General features: G+C 49.1%; 1 protein-coding gene across 2 annotated transcripts; it reads right to left on the bottom strand.

Moving 5' to 3' along the window:
* Positions 1–894: 894 nt before the first annotated feature.
* On the bottom strand, positions 895–22,326 carry YJEFN3 (YjeF N-terminal domain containing 3). 2 transcript variants are annotated; one of them, XM_053372670.1, is made up of 6 exons: positions 22,158–22,326; positions 13,708–13,816; positions 11,289–11,399; positions 8,660–8,773; positions 4,442–4,592; positions 895–1,530 (listed from the first exon to the last, which is right to left on the bottom strand). In XM_053372670.1, exons 1-6 carry the CDS (start codon positions 22,220–22,222, stop codon positions 1,331–1,333), a joined length of 750 nt encoding a protein of 249 aa, XP_053228645.1. In that variant the 5' UTR covers positions 22,223–22,326; the 3' UTR covers positions 895–1,330. The 2 variants fall into 2 exon arrangements, with proteins under 2 accessions (XP_053228645.1, XP_053228646.1); XM_053372671.1 differs by having other exon boundaries at positions 13,708–13,813.
* Between the last annotated feature and the right edge of the window lie 809 nt (positions 22,327–23,135).

Genomic DNA, 23,135 nt, shown 5'->3' with positions numbered 1-23,135 from the left:
AATTCCCCCCCTCCGACTGCGTCTGACCAACACGGCTACCACCTGAATCTGTGTGGAACCCAGTTCAGCTACTGATTGATTGGTTGTGTGACTGCAGTACGTTGTTTATTGCTTTCATTTTATGGATCCATGGTCTCTTTAGATACTAAAACTCATGTCAGATTTCTATATTAGGGGGTTGTTTTTAATCATCCGGAATTCGGTGTTAAAAACAAAAGAGGAATGTAAATGGGTAAAATTGATGGTAACTGCAGCCAGACAGGTTATAGCGAGCAATTGGAAAAAATGCAGAAGAGCTAGGAGTGAACCAAAGGAGGAAAAAAAGAATAATATAATTTCAGAATATCTAACTGTGAAGATGCACAGAATGAAAGGCTTTAAGGTCAGGATTGGTTTGAGGTATTGGATTATTTGGGTAGCTTTGAACAATTTGGGGCAGTTAAAATGTTAAAAGTTAAATTGTGGAGGGAGGAGTGTTAAGGTATATAGAATTGTACATGTGGTTGATTTGAATATGTTATTATTGATTAGGTATGCCCAATGTATCAGCGTCCTGGGGGGGGTTCACTGTTTGTGGTTTGGTTGCTGGTTATACACACACACACACGCGCACACAGAGTGGTACCTCAGGTTAAGTACTTAATTCGTTCCGAAGGTCCGTTCTTAACCTGAAACTGTTCTTAACCTGAAGCACCACTTTAGCTAATGGGGCCTCCTGCTGCTGCTGTGTCGCTGGAGTACGATTTCTGTTCTTATCCTGAAGCAAAGTTCTTAACCCGAGGTACTATTTCTGGGCTAGAGAAGTCTGTAACCTGAGGTACCACTGTATGTATGTATGTGTGTGTGTATATCTATATCTATATCTCCCTCTCTCTCTCTCTCTCTCTCTATATATATATATATATATATATATATCAGAATGGATTAATCCGTTCTGTATTACTTTCTATGGGAAAGCAGCACGCCTTGGTTTTGGAACGCTTTGGTTTTGGAATGGAATTTCCGGAACGGATTAAGTTTGAGAAGCAAGGTACCACTGTATTCCCAATCCTTAATCCTTGACCTAAAGAGGAGCTGGGAAGGCTCCTTTTCAGATCGGGAGCAGGCAGAATCGCTGGACTCTCAGATTATGCTCAAACGGCACCCTATAGCCCCCACGTCTCGCCTGCCCCACAAGCTACGGTTTGTGCATTTCCAGACGTCTAGGCGCAGAATTCGCCCTCAGGTTCTTCGCCCAACCTCTCGCCATTCGGGAGAAGCAAATGGGGCTCTTTTGTGGGGACGCGATGCGGGAAAAGAACTGCAAGGCCCCTCCGGTGCGGCTTTTTCCTTAAAGAGAAACCACGTCGTCTGTGCCGGGGTACTCGGGGAAATTCAGTTCGAACTTTTTCTGCACGTCGTAAGGGAGGAAGCGGCCGGCCACCAGGTGGTGCTTGCCCACAAACCGGGTGGCGCACTGTTTGGGGGCGGCCAGGGAGACGAGGACGTCGGGACTGATGCCGTCGGAGGCGCCCGTCTCCACATCCCAGCCTGAAAAGAAAGGGGGTTTGGGGGGACAGAGAAGAGAGAAGATAATCAGAAGTGTCTTCCTGGATCAAAGCATCTAAAGCCCACAGAGGTCACCCTCTCTCTCTCCACCTCCCCTGTTCTCTGTTTGTGGTGTTAGGGGGTAGACTGCTCTTGGGTATGGAGGTTCTATTGAGCTGAGGATATTGAATGTGGGAATGTTTATAAAAAAAAATTCAAACAGCCTCGGTCCTGTATACCTGAAGGAGTGTCTCCACCTCCATTGTCCAGCCCGGACGCTGAGATTCAGCACTGAGGGCCTTCTGGTGGTTCCCTCATTGCAAGAAGTGAGGTTACAGGGAACCAGGCAGAGGGCCTTCTCGGTGGTGGCGTCCGCTCTGTGGAACGCCCTCCCGTCAGATGTCAAGGAAATAAACAACTATCTGACTTTTAGAAGACATCTCAAAGCAGCCCTGTTTAGGGAAGTGTTAAGTGTTTGACGCTTTATCGTGTTTTTAATATTCTGTGGGTTAAACCACAGAGCCTAGGGCTTGCTGATCAGAAGGTCGGCGGTTTGAATCCCCACGATGACGGGGTGAGCTCCCATTGCTCGGTCCCTGCTCCTGCCAACCTAGCAGTTCGAAAGCACGTCAGAGTGCAAGTAGATAAATAGGTCCCGCTCCGGCGGGAAGGGAAATGGCGTTTCCATGCGCTGCTCTGGTTCGCCAGAAGCGGCTTAGTCCTGCTGGCCACATGACCCGGAAGCTGTTCGCCGGCTCTCTCGGCCAATAAAGTGAGATTAGCGCCGCAACCCCAGAGTCGGCCACGACTGGACCTAATGGTCAGGGGTCCCTTTACCTATTTATGTAGTGTTGGAAACTGCCCAGAGTGGCTGGGGAGGCCTGGCCAGATGGGTGGAGTATCAGTAATAAATTATTATTACAGTGGTACCTCGGGTTAAGAACTTAATTCGTTCTGGAGGTCCGTACTTAACCTGAAACTGTTCTTAACCTGAAGCACCACTTTAGCTAATGGAGCCTCCTGCTGCTGCTGCTGCAACGCTGGAGCACAATTTCTGTTCTCATCCTGAAGCAAAGTTCTTAACCTGAAGCAATATTTCTGGGTTAGCGGACTCTGTAACCTGAAGTGTATGTAACCCGAGGTAAAGGTAAAGGGACCCCTGACCATTAGGTCCAGTCGTGACCGACTCTGGGGTTGCGACGCTCATCTCGCTTTATTGGCCGAGGGAACCGGCGTACAGCTTCCGGGTCATGTGGCCAGCAGGACTAAGCTGCTTCTGGCGAACCAGAGCAGCGCATGGAAACGCTGTTTACCTTCCCGCCGGAGCGGTACCTATTTATCTACTTGCACTGGCGTGCTTTCGAACTGCTAGGTTGGCAGAAGCAGGGACCGAGCAATGGGAGCTCACCCCGTCATTGCGGGGATTCAAACCGCTGACCTTCTGATCGGCAAGTCCTAGGCTCTGTGGTTTAACCCACAGCGCCACCTGGGTCCCTATTATTAGCCCTGAGAAGGCTTACACAACCTCACACAAACCAGGGAAAAGCATATTCCAAACGACAGCAGTGGAATCAGATAGCACCTTCTCTGTGGCTGAATTATTATTACGGGGATTAATGGAGGAAGCGAGAGAGAACCAGCCTCTTTGAGCCGATGGAGAAGAAAAGGTAGGATGGAAATGCCGTTTCCCAAAAAACCTTTCTGCTCCGTCACGGTGCAAAGCGGCTGAAAAAGAAAGGAGAGAACGGAGGGAGATTTTTCTCAGATTCACCTCTCCTCGTTTGCTCTTTCTGATGGCGAAAGCAGAGACCTGGTCGCCGCTGTCCAGCCAGACACAGAGAGAAAAAAAGGGCCTATTTGGGTTATGACATCATGTCTCGGTTTGCCTCCCCCTTTTTTTTTGAGCTTCCAAGAGCTTCTGGAGACGGCTGCTGTTTGTGCCAGGCCACTGGGGTGAAACTGGGCAGGGAGTCGGAAGGGGGGGGCGTAATTCCCTGGACCACCGCGAGAGGCAAGGGGTCGGGCTATGCCCATAGGGCTTGGGTAGGCAAACTAAGGCCCAGGGGCCGGATCCGGCCCAATCGCCTTCTCAATCTGGCCCGCCGATGGTCCGGGAATCATTTTTTTTTTTACATGAGTAGAATGTGTCCTTTTATTTAAAATAATAATAATAATAATAATATAATAATAATAAATTTTATTTATATCCCGCCCTCCCCAGCCAAAGCCGGGTTCAGGGCGGCTAACAACCATAAAATAGTACATTCTAAAATCATTCATTATAAAATGAATTCCAATCAAATTGATGGCAACCATTAGGCTAGAGTTCTGTGAGGATTGCCAAAGGAGGGAGTCAGGCTTGCCAAAGGCCTGGTGGAACAGCTCCGTCTTGCAGGCCCTGCAGAAAGATGTCAAGTCCCGCAGGGCCCTAGTCTCTTGGGACAGAGCGTTCCACCAGATTGGAGCCACAGCTGAAAAGGCCCTGGTTCTGGTTGAGGTCAGCCTAACCTCCCTGTGGCCTGGGACCTTCAGGATGTTTTTGTTTGAAGACCGTAAGGTCCTCCGTGGGATATACCAGGAGAGGCTGTCCCGTAGGTACGAGGGTCCTAGGCTGTATAGGGTTTTAAAGGTTAAAACCAGCACCTTGAACCTGATCCTGTACTCCACCGGGAGCCAGTGCAGCTGGTATAGCACCGGGTGAATGTGATCTCGCAGCGAAGACCCCATAAGGAGTCTCGCCACGGCATTCTGCACCCGCTGGAGTTTCTGGGTCAGTCTCAAGGGCAGCCCCACGTAGAGCGAGTTACAATAATCCAGTCTGGAGGTGACCGTCGCATGGATGATAGGAATTCAACAGGGATTCGCTGGGGACACACACGACCCAGCAGGCTGCTGTTCAACAGGGGAAGCATACCAGAGGGGACATCCAGGCTGACGAGAGGGATCCGGATTTGCTTGAGGGTGGCCAGGATCGTACCGAACGGCTCCGGCAACTCGCCCGGCGTGGCCTCCACTCCGAGCAAGGCGTCGATCACCAGGTTGTAAGCGTCGCTGATCAGCTGAGTCTACCACCAGGGGAGAGGATGAGAGAGGGGAGTCACATCACAACCATGCAGTTGTGGGTTCCCCAAGTCTTATAGCTACACAAACAAGTTGTTGTCTACCGACCGAGGTGCATGTAAAACACCATGTAAAAGAATCTCGATGCAGCCCTTATTATTATTACTATTAGAGTGGTACAGTGGTACCTCTGGTTGTGGACACAATCCGTTCCAGGGTGTCGTTTGCACCCCTAAAAGTCCATAACCAAAGCGGCGCTTCTGCGCATGTGCAAAGTGCGCAGAACGCTTCTGAGTGTGCGCACGTGGCGAAACCCGGAAGTAAACACTTCCGAGTTTGCTGCGTTCTTAACCCGAAAAAACGCAACATGAAGCGTCCGCAAGAAGAGGTATGAGTGTACCTTGGTTCTCAAACTTAATCCGTTCCGGAAGTACGTTCCAAAACCAAAGCGTTCCAAAACCAAGGCGCGCTTTCCTATAGAAAGCAATGCGAAGCAGATTAATCCGTACCAGACTTTTAAAAACAAACTTTAAAACAGCAGTTTAACATGAATTTCATGATCTAACCAGATCATTGATCCATAAAATGAAAGCAATAATCAATGCACTGTATAATAAAATAAATACAACAGTATTGTAGATGATAAAAATTAAAATTACCTTTTTTTCTTACCTGCACTGATGATAGTCATTGTCTGGATCGGGGGCTTTTATCCATTTCCACAGTCACACTATCAATCAATCAGTAGCTGAACTGGGTTCCACACAGTCACAAAAACAAATGAACCGAAAAAGCCTCAAAAACGCAAAATAAATAGCAAAAGCGCCAAATTTAATCCTTTGACTTCCAAAACGTTCGAAAACCAAGGCACGGCTTCTGATTGGCGCAGGCGCCCCGGAAACAATAGCCGACAGCCACGTCGGATGTCCGGCTTCCGAAAAAACATTTGGGAACCGGAACACACACTTCCAGGTTTTCAGAGTTTGAGAACCAAGGCGTTTAAGAACCAAGGTACCACTGTATTACTATTATTATTTTATTTGTACCCCACCCAACTGACTGGGTTGCCCCCCAGGTCATCTCACAGTCTCTGCCTCCAGCTACAGAGCTGCGCCCAATAACTTGCTGAGACAACATGAACCTCCTGTCTCCGCTTCAGGACTGCTGTCCGTGGTGCTGAACTAGTTCTGCAGCCCCTGTCCAAGGTCCTGGACCTAGCTTGGCCTTAAGCCATCGGTTCTCAACCTGTGGGTCCCCAGATGTTGTTGGACTACAACTCCCATCATCCCTGAGCTCTGGCCTTGCTAGCTAGGGGGGATGGGAGTTGTAGTCCAACAACATCTGGGGACCCACAGGTTGAGAAAGGCTTACACCAGGCTTCCTCAACCTCGGCCCTCCAGATGTTTTTGGCCTACAACTCCCATGATCCCTTGATAGCAGGACCAGTGGTCAGGGATGATGGGAATTGTAGTCTCGAAACATCTGGAGGGCCGAGGTTGAGGAAGCCTGGCTTATGCAGACTCTATGGAAGAGGTTCCCCTCTATCCTCTTAGCTCAGTGGTTCTCCACCTGTGGGTCCCCAGATGTTGTCGGACTACAACTCCCATCATCCCTGAGCTCTGGCCTTGCTAGCTAGGGGGGATGGGAGTTGTAGTCCAACAATATCTGGGAACCCACAGCTTGAGGAAGGATGTAGACTTAGCTGTTTTGCTACTAGGTCAGGATCCTGAAAAGTACGTAGAGTTGGAAACTCATCTCGCTTTACTGGCCGAGGGAGCTGGGGTACAGCTTCCGGGTCATGTGGCCAGCAGGACTAAGCCGCTTCTGGCGAATCAGAGCAGCGCACGGAAACGCCATTTACCTTCCCGCTGGAGCGGTACCTATTTATCTACTTGCGCTTTGATGTGCTTTCGAACTGCTAGGTGGGCAGGAGCAGGGACTGAGCAACGGGAGCTCACACTGTCGTGGGGATTCGAACCGCCGACCTTCTGATCGGCAAGTCCTAGGCTCTGTGGTTCAACCCACAGCGCCACCCGCGTCCCTTAGATATGCATTACGACACGATAATTTTTATTGTCATTGTCCCATACAGAACAACGAAACTGAAAATCTACGTCAGACATTCAGGCATTCTCTAGGATCCAAGCTCAGCACATAACATAAAATCAGCTTCACTTGGTCCTCAGGGATGCTGTCCAAAGGCCAGATCTGACCCGCAACATCGCAATGTGCCGTCACTGCACATTAGGGAGAAACGAGACCCAACTGGCCATGAATTGGCATGAAATGAGCATGAAAAACATGGCACAGATGATCATCAACGTTGCTCCCTGTCTATTATTTTTGCAAATGTCTTTGACACCAAAAAAATGTCTGCAAGCAAACTTCCAGCGTATTTCTGGCACGCTCCCTGCGGTTTCAAGCAGTAACATTTGGTATGATCCCTAATTTTAGCTCTCCAGAAGAACTCTTGCCATTTTGTTTTAACTCAACTCGCAGCTGGCTTCTCTCTGAGCACAAACACCGCAAGATTATAGCAAACGGATCCGGCTTCTGCTGCGATTTAGCAAAAATTGCAAGGCCAAAGATTTTCGAAATAATGAGGGCAAGGGTCTATGACACTGTGGGGTTAGGGAGCCCGTCCCAGGAACCAGCGAGTAACTGGGATATGACCAGAAAGCCACACACATGCTCAAAACCTTTCTCTGTAATTTCTTTTCAGGACGTCAGGACACAAAAATGTCATTAAAGAGGCTTGGAGATGGACGTCTCTTTTAAAACACAGAACAGGATGCAATTTGCGAGGCCACAACCCTCTGGTGCCAATCCCCCAATATCTATAGTGAGGGCCCTGAGGATGGTGGGAAAAGCGTGGGATTCGATTAAATTCATATTTAAAGGCCGATCTACCTCATTCAAGGGTGGTGCTGTGGGTTGACCCACAGAGCCTAGGACTTGCCAATCAGAAGGTTGGCGGTTCGAATCCCCGCAATGATGGGGTGAGCTCCCGTTGCTCGGTCCCTGCTCCTGCCCACCTAGCAGTTCAAAAGCACCTCAAAGTGCAAGTAGATAAATAGGTACCACTCCGGCGGGATGGTAAACGGCATTTCCGTGTGCTGCTCTGGTTTGCCAGAAGTGGCTTAGTCCTGCTGGCCACATGACCCGGAAGCTGTACGCCGGCTCCCTCGGCCAGTAAAGCGAGACGAGCGCTGCAACCCCAGAGTCGGCCATGACTGGACCTAATGGTCAGGGGTCCCTTTTTTACCTCATTCACACTTCCTGAGAGAACAGCAAACCGAAATAGGGTGGTACCTTGGTTTTCAAATGCCTTGGTACTCAAAGAACTTGGAACCCAGACACTGCAAACCCGGAAGTAAGTGTTCCGGTTTGCGAACTTTTTTCGGAAGCCGAACGTGCTCCGTTTTGAGTGTACTCTTCCGATTTTTGAGTGCCACACTTCCGTTTTGAGCGTTACACTGAGGTCTGTTCATTTTTGCTATTTATTTTGCGTTTCTGTTTTCGTGGCTCTTTTTCGTTTTGTTTTTGTGACTGTGTGGAACCCAGTTCAGCTACTGACGGATCGATTGTGCGACTGCAGTACATTGTTTATCGCTTTCCTTTTATGAATCAACGGTCTCGTTAGATAGTGAAATCCATGTTCGATTGCTGTTTTAGGGGTTGTGCTTTTAAAAGCCTGGAACGGGTTAATCCGTTTTGCATTGCTTTCCATGGGAAAGCAGCGTGCCTTGGTTTCAGAACGCTTTGGTCTTGGAACGGAATTTTAAGTTTGAGAACCAAGGCACCGCTGTACAATCATCTGTTAACATCTGCCATCAAGAGGGCAATAGAAAAATAACTACCAAACTTTTAGAAGACATCTGAAGGCAGCCCTGTTTAGGGAAGCTTTTAGTGTTTAATAGGTTATTGTATTTTTGTGTTCTGTTGGAAGCCGCCCAGAGTGGCTGGGGAAGCCCAGCCAGATGGGCGGGGTATAAATAATAAATTATTATTGTTGCTGTTGTTGCACCAAGATGTTCCCTTGCAAGTGAGGGACCAGAAAGCCTTTGCTCACCTCTGCTGGCAGATAGGAAAGAAAGGGGATGTCCATCTTTTCGCACTGGGTGGTGAAATCCCTGAAGAGAGGATTCGAAGACCTCTTTGGGTAGAAAATGGTGGGCTCGTATTCCTGCAAGAAGAAACATGAGGGGGAGACAAAAGAGGAAGGGATAATAATAATAATAATAATAATAATAATAATAATAATAATAATGTTGTTGTTTAGTCGTTTAGTCGTGTCCACCTCTTCGTGACCCCCTGGACCAGAGCACACCAGGCCCTCCTGTCTTCCACTGCCTCCCGCAGTTTGGTCAAACTCATGCTGGTTGCTTCAAGAACACTGTCCAACCATCTCGTCCTCCATCGTCCCCTTCTCCTTGTGCCCTCCATCTTTCCCAACATCAGGGTCTTTTCCAGGGAGTCTTCTCTTCTCATGAGGTGGCCAAACTCTTGGAGCCTCAGCTTCAGGATCTGTCCTTCCAGTGAGCACTCAGGGCTGATTTCCTTCCGAATGGAGAGGTTTGATCTTCTTGCAGTCCATGGAATTCAGAAGAGTCGCCTCCAGCACCAGAATTCAAAAGCATCCATTCTTCGACCATCAGCCTTCTTTATGGTCCAGCTCTCACTTCCATACATCACTACTGGGAAAACCATAGCTTTATCTATACCGACCTTTGTTGGCAAGGTGATGTCTCTGCTTTTTAAGACGCTGAATAATAATGATGATAATAATAAATAATAATAATTTATACCCTGCCCTCCGTGGCCAGAACTGGGCTCAGGGCAGCTGACACCAGTGAAATTACAGTAAAAACATAATAGGGGAGAAAAAACCAATATAAAATACAGGTTAAAATGCAATTTAAAATGCAGCCTCGTTTTAAAAGTAGCCCATAGATCAAGATCGTAAGGGGAGGGAAACATAGGGGTCAGACTGAGTCCAGACCAAAGGCCAGGCAGAACAGCTCTGTCTTGCAGGCCCTGCGGAAAGATGTCAAGTCCCGCAGGGCCCTGGTCTCTTGTGATAGAGCGTTCCACCAAGTCGGGGCCAGTGCTGAGAAGGCCCTGGCCCTAGTTGAGACCAATCTAACCACCTTGCAAATTGGGACCTCCAAAATGTTGGACGGGGTATAAATAAAAAATTATTATTATTATTATTATCATCATCATCATCATCATCATCATCATCATCATTATTATCATCATTATTATTATTCAAGTGGAAGCCTTGCTGAAGCGACATTTCCCTCATTGCTCCACACTCCAGCCCATAGCTGTCAACACTTCCCTTTTTTAAAGGGAAATTCCCTTATTTCAAATAGGATTCCTCACAAGAAAAGGGAAAAGTTGACAGCTATGCTCCAGCCTTCCTGAAATGGGGAACTGGATATCTAACTGATAACGGGCAGGGTTTTAAACTCTGAATGAAAGTTAAGAGATAAATTTCAGAAGCGGGGTGGTTGGCACAGGGGAAGGAAACCACTTCATCCCTGAGAAATAAATTTCAGAAAAGGAAGGGGACTCAAAACCCTGTTTCTCCTTCTCCTCCTCGTTCCCCCGGGTGACCTGGAGCTATTTTTTAGCGAGACGAATTCAGGGCAAGAAAGAGACGCCAGGGTGCTTTGTACGCTGCAAATACGGTGTATTAAAAGCCTGCCAAACCGTTGCTTTGTGGGTTTCAAAAGCTAAAGCGCAGTTTCCATTAAAAGCAGAACCATGCATCGCTCTCTGAGCTCTCTTTGCAGTTTAAAAAGCTCAGGAAAACCCCTGGCCAACGGTGCCAATATTTTTAGTCCTAACACATTCTCTCTCCTTCAACCTCACCCCGGCGATTCTGCACCTCTTTTTTTAAAAATTTGTTTAATCGTTTTTTCGATACAAACATCAACCGCAAAAGACACATACAACAAAAACCATAATAACAATAACACAATTTGACAATTGAGATTTGAATGCACTGATATACCTATGACTACACCTTTTTAACAGTGAGAGATTTTACTTTCTTGGGCTCCGTGATCACTGCAGATGGTGACAGCAGCCACGAAATTAAAAGACGCCTGCTTCTTGGGAGAAAAGCGATGACAAACCTAGACAGCATCTCAAAAGGCAGAGACATCACCTTGCTGACAAAGGTCCGTATAGTTCAAGCTCTGGTTTTCCCAGTAGTGATGTATGGAAGGGAGAGCTGGACCATCAAGAAGGCTGATCGCCGAAGAATTTATGCTTTTGAATTCTGGTGCTGGAGGAGACTCTTGAGAGTCCCATGGACTGCAAGAAGATCAAACCTCTCCATTTGGAAGGAAATCAGCCCTGAGTGCTCACTGGAAGGACGGATCCTGAAGCTGAGGCTCCAAGACTTTGGCCACCTCAGGAGAAGAGAAGACTCCCTGGAAAAGACCCTGATGTTGGGAAAGATGGAGGGCACAAGGAGAAGGGGACGACGGAGGACGAGATGGTGGGACAGTGTTTTCGAAGCTACCAGCATGAGTATGACCAAACTGCGGGAGGCAGTGGAAGACAGGAGGGCCTGGCGTGCTCTGGTCCAGGGGGTCACGAAGAGGCGGACACGACTAAACAACAACAAATAAATAAATAAAATGCAAATTTTAAAAGGGGGAGAATGGGGGGCGGCAGGTACCTACAAAGACACGCAGGTGACGGGCGCACGCCAGACCAACCGCCCCATTCTGTTCGCATCCGCAGACCACCAGCAACGTCGGCTGCTTCCTCGGCAAAGACCTCCGAGGGAAAACCTGGAACAAGACGCCCGGGAAAATTAGGGTGCAGGACGACGGGGTGTGGATGGGGGCTCAGGATAAAAACAGAGGCTTCCATCGGGAATATAAGGAGGTCTTTCTGGCAGGGCATCTCCCCTTAGCTCTGTCAACATTGAATGACAGCGAATCTCCAGGATTTCAAACTCACAAGCCTCTCCAATAGTCATTTTAGACTCACAGCTGTCCATGGATGCGCAGGTCAATTCTTTGTCTACCAGCTCCATCTGGTACGCAGGCTGAGACCCTCCCTGCCCGCCGTCTGTCTGGCCAGAGTGGTGCATGCTCTGGTTATCTCTCGCTTGGACTACTGCCATGCGCTTTACGTGGGGCTACCTTTGAAGGTGACCCGGAAACTGCAATTAATCCAGAATGCGGCAGCTGGACTGGCGACTGGGAGTGGCCACCAAGACCACATAACACCAGACCTGAAAGACCTACATTGGCTCCCAGGACGTTTCTGAGCACAATTCAAAGTGTTGGTACTGACCTTGAAAGCCCTAAATGGCACAGTAGACCGGAAGGAGCGTCTCCACCCCCATCGTTCTGCCCAAACACTGAGGTCCAGCACTGAGGGCCTTCTGGCGGTTCCCTCCCTGCGAGAAGCAAGGTTACAGGGAACCAGGCAGAGGGCCTTCTCGGTGGTGGCGCCCGCCCTGTGGAACGCCCTCCCACCAGTTGTCAAGGAAATAAACAATTACCAAACTCTTAGAAGACATCTGAAGGCAGCCCTGTTTAGGGAAGCTTTTAATGTTTGATGTATTACAGTATTTTAATATTTTTTTGGAAGCCGTCCATAGTGGCTGGGGAAGCCCAGCCAGATGGGCAGGGTATAAATAAATTATTATTATTATTATTATTATTATTATTATTATTATTAATATTATTATTATTATTATTACTGGCTGCCCCAGTGCAATGCAGTGCAAATAGCCGATTCCAAACCAGAGGTAAAAATCCGGAAGAGGGAAAATGAAATTTAAAAAATTGCCCAAATAGCAACTCAACTCCCCCTGTGGTGGGGGGGAGAGGGGGGGTTCCCCATTCCCCCCTCACCGCAGGCAGGGCCAGACTTCGAAAACCGCACGGCATTTCCTCGGCGGCGGAGGGTCGGGAGAGGCTGCGAGCGATTAAAAAGCCAGATGCGGCCGCTCAGCGTCCAAAACTAACAGGCCGAAAATGAAGGAGGCAGAGATGCTCTGGGCAAAATCAAGAAGAGGCGACTTTGGTGGTACCCAAAGTGCTGCACCGAAGAACAACAGGCGCTCAGAAACATAATAATATATATAACAATTTATTCTTTATACCCCGCCCATCTGGCTGAGCTTCCCCAGCCACTCTGGGCGGCTCCCAATCAAGTGTTAAAAACAATACAGCGTTAAATGTTAAAAGCTTCCCTGAACAGGGCTGCCTTCAGATGTCTTTTGAAGATAGGATAGCTGCTTATTTCCTTGACATCTGAAGGGAGGGTGTTCCACAGGGCGGGCGCCACCACCGAGAAGGCCCTCTGTCTGGTTCCCTGTAACCTCACTTCTCGCAATGAGGGAACCACCAGAAGGCCCTCGGAGCTGGACGCCGGTGTCCGGGCTGGACGATGGGGGTGGAGACGCTCCTTCAGGGATACTGGGCCTTTGACCCTTGCAAGGTCAGCACCAACACTTTGAATTGTGCTCAAAAACGTCCTGGGAGCCAATGTAGGTCTTTCAAGACCGGTGTTATGTGGTCCCGGCGGCCGCTCCCAGTCACCAGTCTAGCTGCCGCGTTCTGGATTAATTGCAGTTTCTGGGTCACCTTCAAAGGTAGCCCCACATAGAGCGTATTGCAGTAGTCCAAGCAGGAGATAACCAGAGCATGCACCACTCTGGCCAGACAGTCTACGGGCAGGGAGGGTCTCATCCTGCATCCCAGATGGAGCTGCCCTGGACACAGAACTGACCTGCGCCTCCATGGACAGCTGTGAGTCCAAAATGACCCCCAGGCTGTGCACCTGGTCCTTCGGGGGCACGGTGACCCCATTCAGGACCAGGGAGTCCCCCACACCTGCCCACCCCTGTCCCCCAAAAGCAGTCCTTCTGTCTTTTCAGGATTCAACCTCAATCTGTTAGCCGCCATCCATCCTCCAACTGCCTCCAGGCACTCACACAGGACCTTCACCGCCTTCGCTGGTTCTGATTTAAAGGAGAGCCCCGAGACCACGAGGGTTGCCAACCTGGCGCCCGCCAGACCAGAAAGTTTCCTTTCCTCCTCTTTCAGCTGTTTCCATCCCAGCTGGTAACCTTGCGCTTACCTTGGTGACTGCCATGGCACAAGCGTGACCCCAGATCTCAATCAGCTGCTGCTGTCCGAACCTAAACTCCTCCAGGAGCTCTTTATCGATCGCCAAGGCTTCTGCTCTGCTGCAAGACACAGGAAAAGGTTTGTTTGCTGTTGTTGTTGAGTTGTTTAGTCATGTCCGCCTCTTCGTGACCCCCTGGACCAGAGCACGCCAGGCCCTCCTGTCTTCCACTGCCTCCCGCAGTTGGGTCAAACTCATGCTGGTAGCTTTGAGAACACTGTCCAGCCATCTCGTCCTCTGTCGTCCCCTTCTCCTTGTGCCCTCCATCTTTCCCAACATCAGGGTCTTTTCCAGGGAGTCTTCTCTTCTCCTGAGGTGGCCAAAGTCTTGGAGCCTCAGCTTCAGGATCTGTCCTTCCAGTGAGCTCTCAGGGCTGATTTCCTTCAGAATGGAGAGGTTTGATCTTCTCGCAGTCCATGGGACTCTCAAGAGTCTCCTCCAACACCATAATTCAAAAGCATCCACTCTTCAGTGATCAGCCTTCTTTATGGTCCAGCTACAACCATGAAACACAGCACTTAGGACTTCATACTCTGAGATCCTGTTCTCCAGAGGCCGTAGAAGGGCCGTATTTAGGTTTGATGAGGCCCTAAGCTCCTAAAGGTAATGGGGCCCTTTATATGACCAGCTGTCCTTTGTCAACAACAAATTGTCACTGTTTTTTTGTGTTGAATATATGCTATATGGTAATTTATGGACCTCATAGGTATCTCAGCAGAAACATCACTTTGTCAACAAAGGTCCGTGTAGTTCAAGCTCTGGTTTTCCCAGTAGTGATGTATGGAAGTGAGAGCTGGACCATAAAGAAGGCTGATTGCCAAAGAATGGATGCTTTTGAATTCTGGTGCTGGAGGAGACTCTGGAGAGTCCCATGGACTGCAAGAAGATCCAACCTCTCCATTCAGAAGGAAATCAGCCCTGAGTGCTCACTGGAAGGACAGATCCTGAAGCTGAGGCTCCAAGACTTTGGCTACCTCAGGAGAAGAGAAGACTCCCTGGAAAAGACCCTGATGTTGGGAAAGATGGAGGGCACAAGGAGAAGGGGACGACAGAGGACGAGATGGTGGGACAGTGTTCTCGAAGCGAGTAACATGAGTTTGACCAAACTGCGGGAGGCAGTGGAAGACAGGAGGGCCTGGCGTGATCTGGTCCAGGGGGTCATGAAGAGGCGGACACGACTAAACGACTAAACAACAACAATTTACAGACCTAATAGGTATCTCAAGCCATTTGCTCATGTTGCCCTGCAACCAGTCCATGCAGAATGTAGGCAACCTATATATAGAAAGGAGCAAACCAGTGATATTTTAGGGAGCAGGCAGGGGCCATGACTTACATCCTTGGAGCCTACACAACACAAAACGCTGTATGTAGGTTTTATTTCATTTGTTTTTCATCTTATATTTTGGAAATGTACATCCAGGTTTTTTGGCTTTAAATTTTTTTGGGGGCCCCAAGAGAGCGGGGCCCGAAGCTGTAGCTTGTTGAGCTTATACGTAAATCTGCCACTGGAGCAGACAGGAATGTGTATATTACAGGAATCGAGACAAGGTTTGCCTGTCGAGTTTGCTGGGTTCCAAGCTAGACATGCTCTGGCACGAGATTTTGGGGGGTGGGTTTGACGGCAGTGGGATCATGCCGGAATTTGAAGCTTCAGGGCGAATGATGCAGCGCGGCACACCTGCGGAACTCCCTGCCACAACGAGAGCGGGTGAGGACCTAAGAAACATGTGCTGCATCAAACTTAGGGCCCTCGTATTTATGGGACCGCCTCTCCTGGTCTGCCCTGCAGAGGACCTTAAGGTCCATGAATAACCATAGTTTAGAGGTCCCGGACCCTAAGGAAGTCAGACTATCCTCCACCAGGGCCAGGGCCTTCTCAGTGATGGCTCCGACCTGGTGGAATGCTCTGTCCCATGAGACCAGGGCCCTGCAGGATTTAACCCCCTTCCGCAGGGCCTGTAAGACAGAGCTAGTCCGCCTGGCCTTTAATTTGAATTCAGCCTGATCTTTTATTCCCCTTCCTTCCCTTCCCTTTTATGAAGATCACCCGCTCTGGGACCCCACAGCTAATTCTCCCCTGGCCTCCTCGCTGGCCCAAGTAGGACCAATTCAGCCAGCTAGCCCTGGGGATTATCTAATGCTTATTTCCCCTAAATCGATTTTGAATTTTATTGTTATTCATGTTTTTATACTGTATTTTATGCTGCTTTTGCAATTAAGTGTTTTAAATTTGTTGTTAGCCGCCCTGAGCCTGGTTTGTGAACCGGGAAGGCCGGGGTATGAATAAAAATTTATTATTATTATTAGTCCAGTATCCTGTTCTCACAGGGGCCTGAAATCCGGAATCTGGATCGAAGCAAGGACAGCATAACCTCTGTGGCTAGCAGCCTTCGAAAGCCCTTCAAGAATTTGCCCGGTCCTCTTTCAAAGCCTATCTGGGTTGTGGCAGGGAGTCCCACAGGCTAACCGCGTGCCGAATCTTCCATCATTCAGCCACGAGTTCTAGTCCCGACGACTCACAAGGCTTGGAAAAGAGGAACGGGCAGATTCGTGTTTTCAACTGTTGAATTATTATCACTAATCAAAGCGGGGGGGGGGATCGTTAAGCAAAAACGCCCTCGCGCCCGTCGTTAAATGAGCCGAAGCAGAAGGCTTGCTGCAGATGGAACAAACCCAGGCAGAAGGGAGGTTTCCTAGGAAGCTGTGATCAGACCAATGCGTCCATCTGGCCTCATATCTTTTACTTTGACCGGCAGCTGGTCTCTGGGGTTTCAGGCCCGGCGAATAATAATAATAATAATAATTTATTATTTATACCCCGCCCATCTGGCTGGGTTTCCCCAGCCACTCTGGACGGCTTCCAAAAAAATATTAAAATACTGTAATACATCAAACATTAAAAGCTTCCCTAAACAGGGTTGCCTTCAGATGTCTTCTAAAAGTCTGGTAGTTGTTGTTCTCTTTGACATCTGGTGGGAGATGGGCGGGCGGGCACCACAGGGCGGGCACCACCACCGAGAAGGCCCTCTGCCTGGTTCCCTGGAACTTGGCCTCTCGCAGTGAGGGAACCACCAGAAGGCCCTCGGAGCTGGACCTCAGTGTCCGGGTAGAACGATGGGGGTGGAGACGCTCCTTCAGGTATACTGGGCTGAGGCCATTTAGGGCTTTAAAGGTCAGCACCAACACTTTGAATTGTGCTGGGAAACATCCTGGGAGCCAATGCAGATCTCAGAGGACCGGTGTTATGTGGTCTCAGCGGCCGCTCCCAGTCCCCAGTCAGGCTGCCGCATTCTGGATTAATTGCAGTTTCTGCGTCACCTTCAAAGGGAGCCCCACGTAGAGCGCATGGCAGTAGTCCAAGCGGGAGATAACCAGAGCATGCACCACTCTGGCCAGACAGTCTGCGGGCAGGGAGGGTCTCATCCTGCGTACCAGATGGAGCGGGTAAACAGCTGCCCTGGACACAGATTTGACCTGTGCCTCCATGGACATTGCGAAGGGTGAAGGGCAGCCCCCTGCCCTGCTGCTAGGATTTGAACCCCAGGACCTTCTTCATGCCAATAAAGTGCTTGTCTGCTGAGCTATGGGCCTTTCTGCTAAAGGCAACACAAGATACTAATCCTCAAGAATCCGGTTCGAATCGGAAGCTGCCTTAAGCCAGTCTATCCATCTCAGCGCCGTCTGCACTGACTGGCAAGAGCTTTTCCAGGGTTTCAAACAGGGACCTCCCCAATTTTTAAATTGTGGGGTGGGAAGGGGGCCCCCAATGCGAAAGGCTGGGCTGGATGAATCCCAAGCCAGAATTAAGATTGCCGGAAGAAATATCAACAACCTCAGATATGCAGATGACACAACCTTGATGGCAGAAAGTGAGGAGGAATTAAAGAGCCTTTTAATGAGGGTGAAAGAGGAGAGCGCAAAATATGGTCTGAAGCTCAACATCAAAAAAATTAAGATCATGGCCTCTGGTCCCATCACCTCCTGGCAAATAGAAGGGGAAGAAATGGAGGCAGTGAGAGATTTTACTTTCTTGGGCTCCATGATCACTGCAGATGGTGACAGCAGCCATGAAATTAAAAGATGCCTGCTTCTTGGGAGGAAAGCAATGACAAAGCTAGACAGCATCTTAAAAAGCAGAGACATCACCTTGCCAACAAAGGTCCGTATAGTTAAAGCTCTGGTTTTCCCAGTAGTGATGTATGGAAGTGAGAGCTGGACCATAAAGAAGGCTGATGGCCGAAGAATGGATGCTTTTGAATTCTGGTGCTGGAGGAGACTCTTGAGAGTCCCATGGACTGCAAGAAGATCCAACCTCTCCATTCGGAAGGAAATCAGCCCTGAGTGCTCACTGGAAGGACAGATCCTGAAGCTGAGGCTCCAAGACTTTGGCCACCTCAGGAGAAGAGAAGACTCCCTGGAAAAGACCCTGATGCTGGGAAAGATGGAGGGCGCAAGGAGAAGGGGACAACAGAGGACGAGATGGTGGGACAGTGTTCTCGAAGCTACCAGCATGAGTTTGACCAAACTGCGGGAGGCAGTGGAAGACAGGAGGGCCTGGCGTGCTCTGGTCCAGGGGGTCACGAAGAGTCGGACATGACTAAACGACTAAACATCAAGGGGTCCCCAAAGGCCATCCGGCCCACCCCCCGCAATGCACAGTTTTGCACTGTCCGCTATAAGCCCCCTTTTCACGCTGGAAAGCAGCTGGTCTCTCCTTCTCGCTGGATTGAGGCCCCCCCAAAATAAATAAAAAAGAATCTAAGGCTTTTCAGCTTCCCGCAGCGTTTGGTCCTGTCACCACGGCAACCGCTAAATAAGAGGCCTTTCAGAAAGAGAATCTTCCCACAATGCCACAATGCCTAGGCAGAGCTGGGGGGGGGTGGAGGATAGGGGGCGAGTTAAGGGGGGCAGCAGCACCGCAATTCCAGGAAGAGTTTCCTCCCTCCTCCCCTCCATCCTCTCCCCATTCAGCCCAGTCCATCACTCAAAGCTCCATTTCCCATCATCGGGTACCCGAAACCAGAGGGCCTTATTTGAGACCCCAATTTCCCCATCATCTGCGATTCAACATTTCTGGTACCTGAAACCAGAGGGTCTTATTTGAGACCCCAATTTCCCCATCATCTGCGATTCAACATTTCTGGTACCTGAAACCAGAGGGTCTTATTTGAGACCCCAATTTCCCCATCATCTGCGATTCAACATTTCTGGTACCCGAAACCAGAGGGTCTTATTTGAGACCCCAATTTCCCCATCATCTGCGATTCAACATTTCTGGTACCCAAACCAGAGGGTTTTATGTGAAACCCCAATTTCCCCATTATCTAATTTTCAACTTTTCTGGTACCCAAACCAGAGGGTCTTCTATGAGACCCCAATTTCCCCATCATCTTTTCAACTTTTCTGGTACCCAAACCAGAGGGTTTTCTGTGAGCCCCACATTTTGTGCAAAGTCTGTGATGCGTTTAAATGAAAGACTTCTATAGATGGTAAATCTTGTTTCTTCCAATTCTTCGCTAGCAATATTCTCGCAGCTGTTGTGGCATACAGAAAAAAAGGAACATAGAAGAATGGCAGATGAAGATGATGGACTATATGGACCGGGAGACCAGAGAGAAGAGACGGTGGAAGAAGATTGGAAGAAGTTTAAGGAATATTTGAAAAAAATGCGTTAATATTTAAATCTTAGAATAGCTTTGGAAGTGGATATAGGCTGTAGGGTTAGAAGTAGAAGATAGTGTATTTTAAAACAGTGTTATTTGCAAATGATAAAATGTGAAGTTATTTTAACTGTGATTAAAAAAAAAGATGGTTACAAATGATGATATATATAAACTGCTAAAATGAAAATCAGATAGAGGGGACTTGGGGAAGCCCACCTAAATATGTTTAGAAAAAATAAGGATAAGACAAGAATCTGTTTGTGTTGTTTGTTTTTCTGGTTGATTTGTGTTATAAAATGAATTTTAAAAAAATTGGAAAATATATATATATATATATATATAAATGAAACACTTCTTTGACGCTTCTGAATTCAGCCCTGGTGATGTCTCCTTAAGAGTGGAAGTGCAAACCCAAAAAACGTGCAAGACGAAAAAGAGATTTAACGGGCGGCAGAAATGCACACTCGTTTTCTCTCGTGCCCCTGAGGAGGAGACAAATTTAATAGCATCGTTGGGAAGGAAAATATATATCTTTCTCTGCTCCCAACACCCACATCACACTCGAGAGCAAAGCTTGTTTTATGGTTGCCATGGAGATCAGAGGCGAGCGAGTCGCTCTTTGCAAAACCGGCGTTTGCAAAGAGAGAAAAATATGATCCTCTTCGGTGTTGCAACCACGTAGATCGGTGGCCCCCGATCTTCGCTGCCCATATAAACCAACAAATGCATATGCATATGCATAAGACTAGGGTTTTTTAATTATGAGTAAAAAATCATGTTAGAAATTTGGGGAGGGGACATCTTATACACGGATAGTGCATTAAAAGCTCAACTGTTGTGGGCAATCTCTCCCCCCGTTTTCTTAATTTTGAGTGCCCCCCCAAAAATATAGGGGGCATCTTATACACGGGGGTTTGTTGTACACGGAAAAATATGGTAGAAAGAGGACTAACTCAAAGAACACAGATGTAAAAACCTCACAGGTTTACGTTTTGAAAACACTCCCCCCGCAAATAATGTTCATTATTCTTTCAAGATGTGGGGTTTTTTTTGGGGGGGTGTTGTTTTAATTTCGGTTGTGCATTTTGTGGTTTTGTATCCTGGTTTTATTCTGGGATCCGGCCTGAGATCTGCAGGTACAGGGGCGGTATATGCATTCAATAAATAATAATAATAATAATCACACACACACCCCCTTTAATTTCCTCCTTCTCCTAGCCCTGGATACCATATTGTCTGCGGGGAAAAAAGTATAATCTGAAGAGAGAAAGAGCGAAACAGTGCACATTCTTTTGCAATTCACGAAAGTCAAATTTGAAATGGAAATTGGTTTTTAAAAAAGGTAGATCAGGGCGACAGCGAAGCAAAAATCCAGTTTATGGGACTGTGCGTGGGAAAAGTGTAAGGGGAGGCTGCAGGATCAAGCCCATCTGACCACGTACCCCCCAAGGAGAAACAGATCACAAGAGAGGCTCCCCCCACTTTGGGACCCCCCCAGCGACTGAAATTCGGAAGCATCACTGCCTCGGCAGCCATGTCACCTGTGAATTCACCTAATTCTCACCTAAAGCCATGTAAGTGGGTTGAATCCAGTGGAGGAGAGTTCCGCAGTTTAACCACCTGTGGTTCTGGGCTGGGCCTACGAAAGGATCGTTTTCTGGGCGGCGGAGGCTCTGCACGGATCGCCTGTATAGGGTTTGTTCACAGCCCCAGATTCGCAGAGCGGTAGAGTTGGAAGGGACCCCAGCGCTCATCTAGTCTGACCCCTTGGCGCAATGCAACATGTCCCATACAGGGCAGTGCTTTTTCCCCTTTAAAACAATATGTTTAGGGGTATACTCTTGTTTCCTACTCACATTGAAATAAAAAGGTAAAGGGACCCCTGACCATTAGGTCCAGTCGTGGCCGACTCTGGGGTTGCGGCGCTCATCTCGCTTTACTGGCCGAGGGAGCCGGCGTACAGCTTCCGGGTCATGTGGCCAGCAGGACTAAGCCGCTTCTGGTGAACCAGAGCAGCGCATGGAAACGCCGTTTACCTTCCCGCCGGAGTGGTACCTATTGATCTACTTGCACTTTGACGTGCTTTCGAACTGCTAGGTGGGCAGGAGCAGGGACCGAGCAACGGGAGCTCACCCCATCATTGCGGGGATTTGAACCGCCAACCTTCCGATCGGCAAGCACTAGGCTCTGTGGTTTAACCCACATCCCTCAATTTAAGATCCACAAAATGTTTAGGGGTATGCGTCCCCCCCGAAAAATACGGGAATCGAACCCACGACCTTGCCGTTACCGGCATATTCTAACCAGCAGAGCTACCCAGTCCTTAAGTCGGCCTTCCCCAAGGTGGTGCACTCTAGTCGTCGGACGACCGCACCCAAGTACCCAACCTGCCCAAAAATCGGTCCCCGAGTCGAGCTCCCTGATGGGTCATTTTTGGCCAGGTTGCCATCATCATCTGCCTACCTCCTGGGTCCGTTGGCATTGAGGTACCCCTGGCTCCATCACGGACCCTGCCTGTCCCCCCCCCATATTCGAGAAAACATGCCCCTAATTGCTTTGTCCCACTAACCCATTCCCCAGCCCGCAACTACCGAGGCCAGCGCCTTAACGTTGCCTGGCTTCCGTCGCAGGTAGAATCTCAACAGGTGCAGCCTCCGGACAGGTGCGCAAAGAGCTTCGCGGGGGTGTGTGTGTGAGAAAGGCAGTGGTTTTTTTCCCGCAAGGCGGCCAACTTACCTTAAATAGCGGAGGGGCTGGATCTCCTCTTTGCTGTGGGACGAGTTGCAAATGGTCTTCTCCATCGTCTGGGTGGAAAGAGAATTTTCTCTCCTTCCTGCCCCCCCTTTGCCACCCCAGGAAGGAAAAAAAACAGCGACACCCTTTCCTTTTTTTTTTAAACACCCCCCCTTTCTCTTTATTCTTCTTGAGGTTTATAAAAGATAGCAGAATACGAAGAGGCACTAGCGTGGGTACCGCAGCAATCGATTGGCTGTTTCTTCCTGGAGGAATAAAAGAAAAATTCCCCCAATAGAAAAACGAGGGGGGGGGGAGAGAGAGAAGGCTGGTGGTTAACCCTGTGTGAGTGTCTGGAGGCGGTTGGAGGATGGATGGCGGCTAACAGATTGAGGTTGAATCCTGACAAGACAGAAGGACTGTTTTGGGGGGACAGGGGGCAGGCAGGTGTGGGGGACTCCCTGGTCCTGAATGGGGTGACTGTGCCCCCGAAGGACCAGGTGCGCAGCCTGGGAGTCATTCTGGACTCACAGCTGTCCATGGAGGCGCAGGTCAGTTCTGTGTCCAGGGCAGCTCCATCTGGTACGCAGGATGAGACCCTCCCTGCCCGCAGACTGCCTCACCAGAGTGGTGCATGCTGTGGTTATCTCCCGCTTGGACTACTGCCATGCGCTCTACGTGGGGCTGCCTTTGAAGGTGACCCGGAAACTACAACTAATCCAGAATGCGGCAGCTAGACGGGTGACTGCGAGTGGCTGCCGGGACCACATAACACTGGTCCTAAAGGCTCCCAGGACGTTTCCGAGCACAATTCAAAGTGTTGGTGCTGACCTTCAAAGCCCTAAATGGCCCAGTAGACCTGAAGGAGCGTCTCCACCCCCATTGCTCAGCCCAGACACCTGGGTCCATCTCCCGAGGGCCTTCTGGCGGTCCTTCGCTGCGAGAATCCAAGTTACAGGGAACCAGGCAGAGGGCCTTCTC

This window comes from Podarcis raffonei, chromosome 18 (genome assembly GCF_027172205.1).
Source record: "Podarcis raffonei isolate rPodRaf1 chromosome 18, rPodRaf1.pri, whole genome shotgun sequence".
Classification (NCBI taxonomy): domain Eukaryota; kingdom Metazoa; phylum Chordata; class Lepidosauria; order Squamata; family Lacertidae; genus Podarcis; species Podarcis raffonei.
This window is presented reverse-complemented; position numbering and strand designations above follow the sequence as displayed.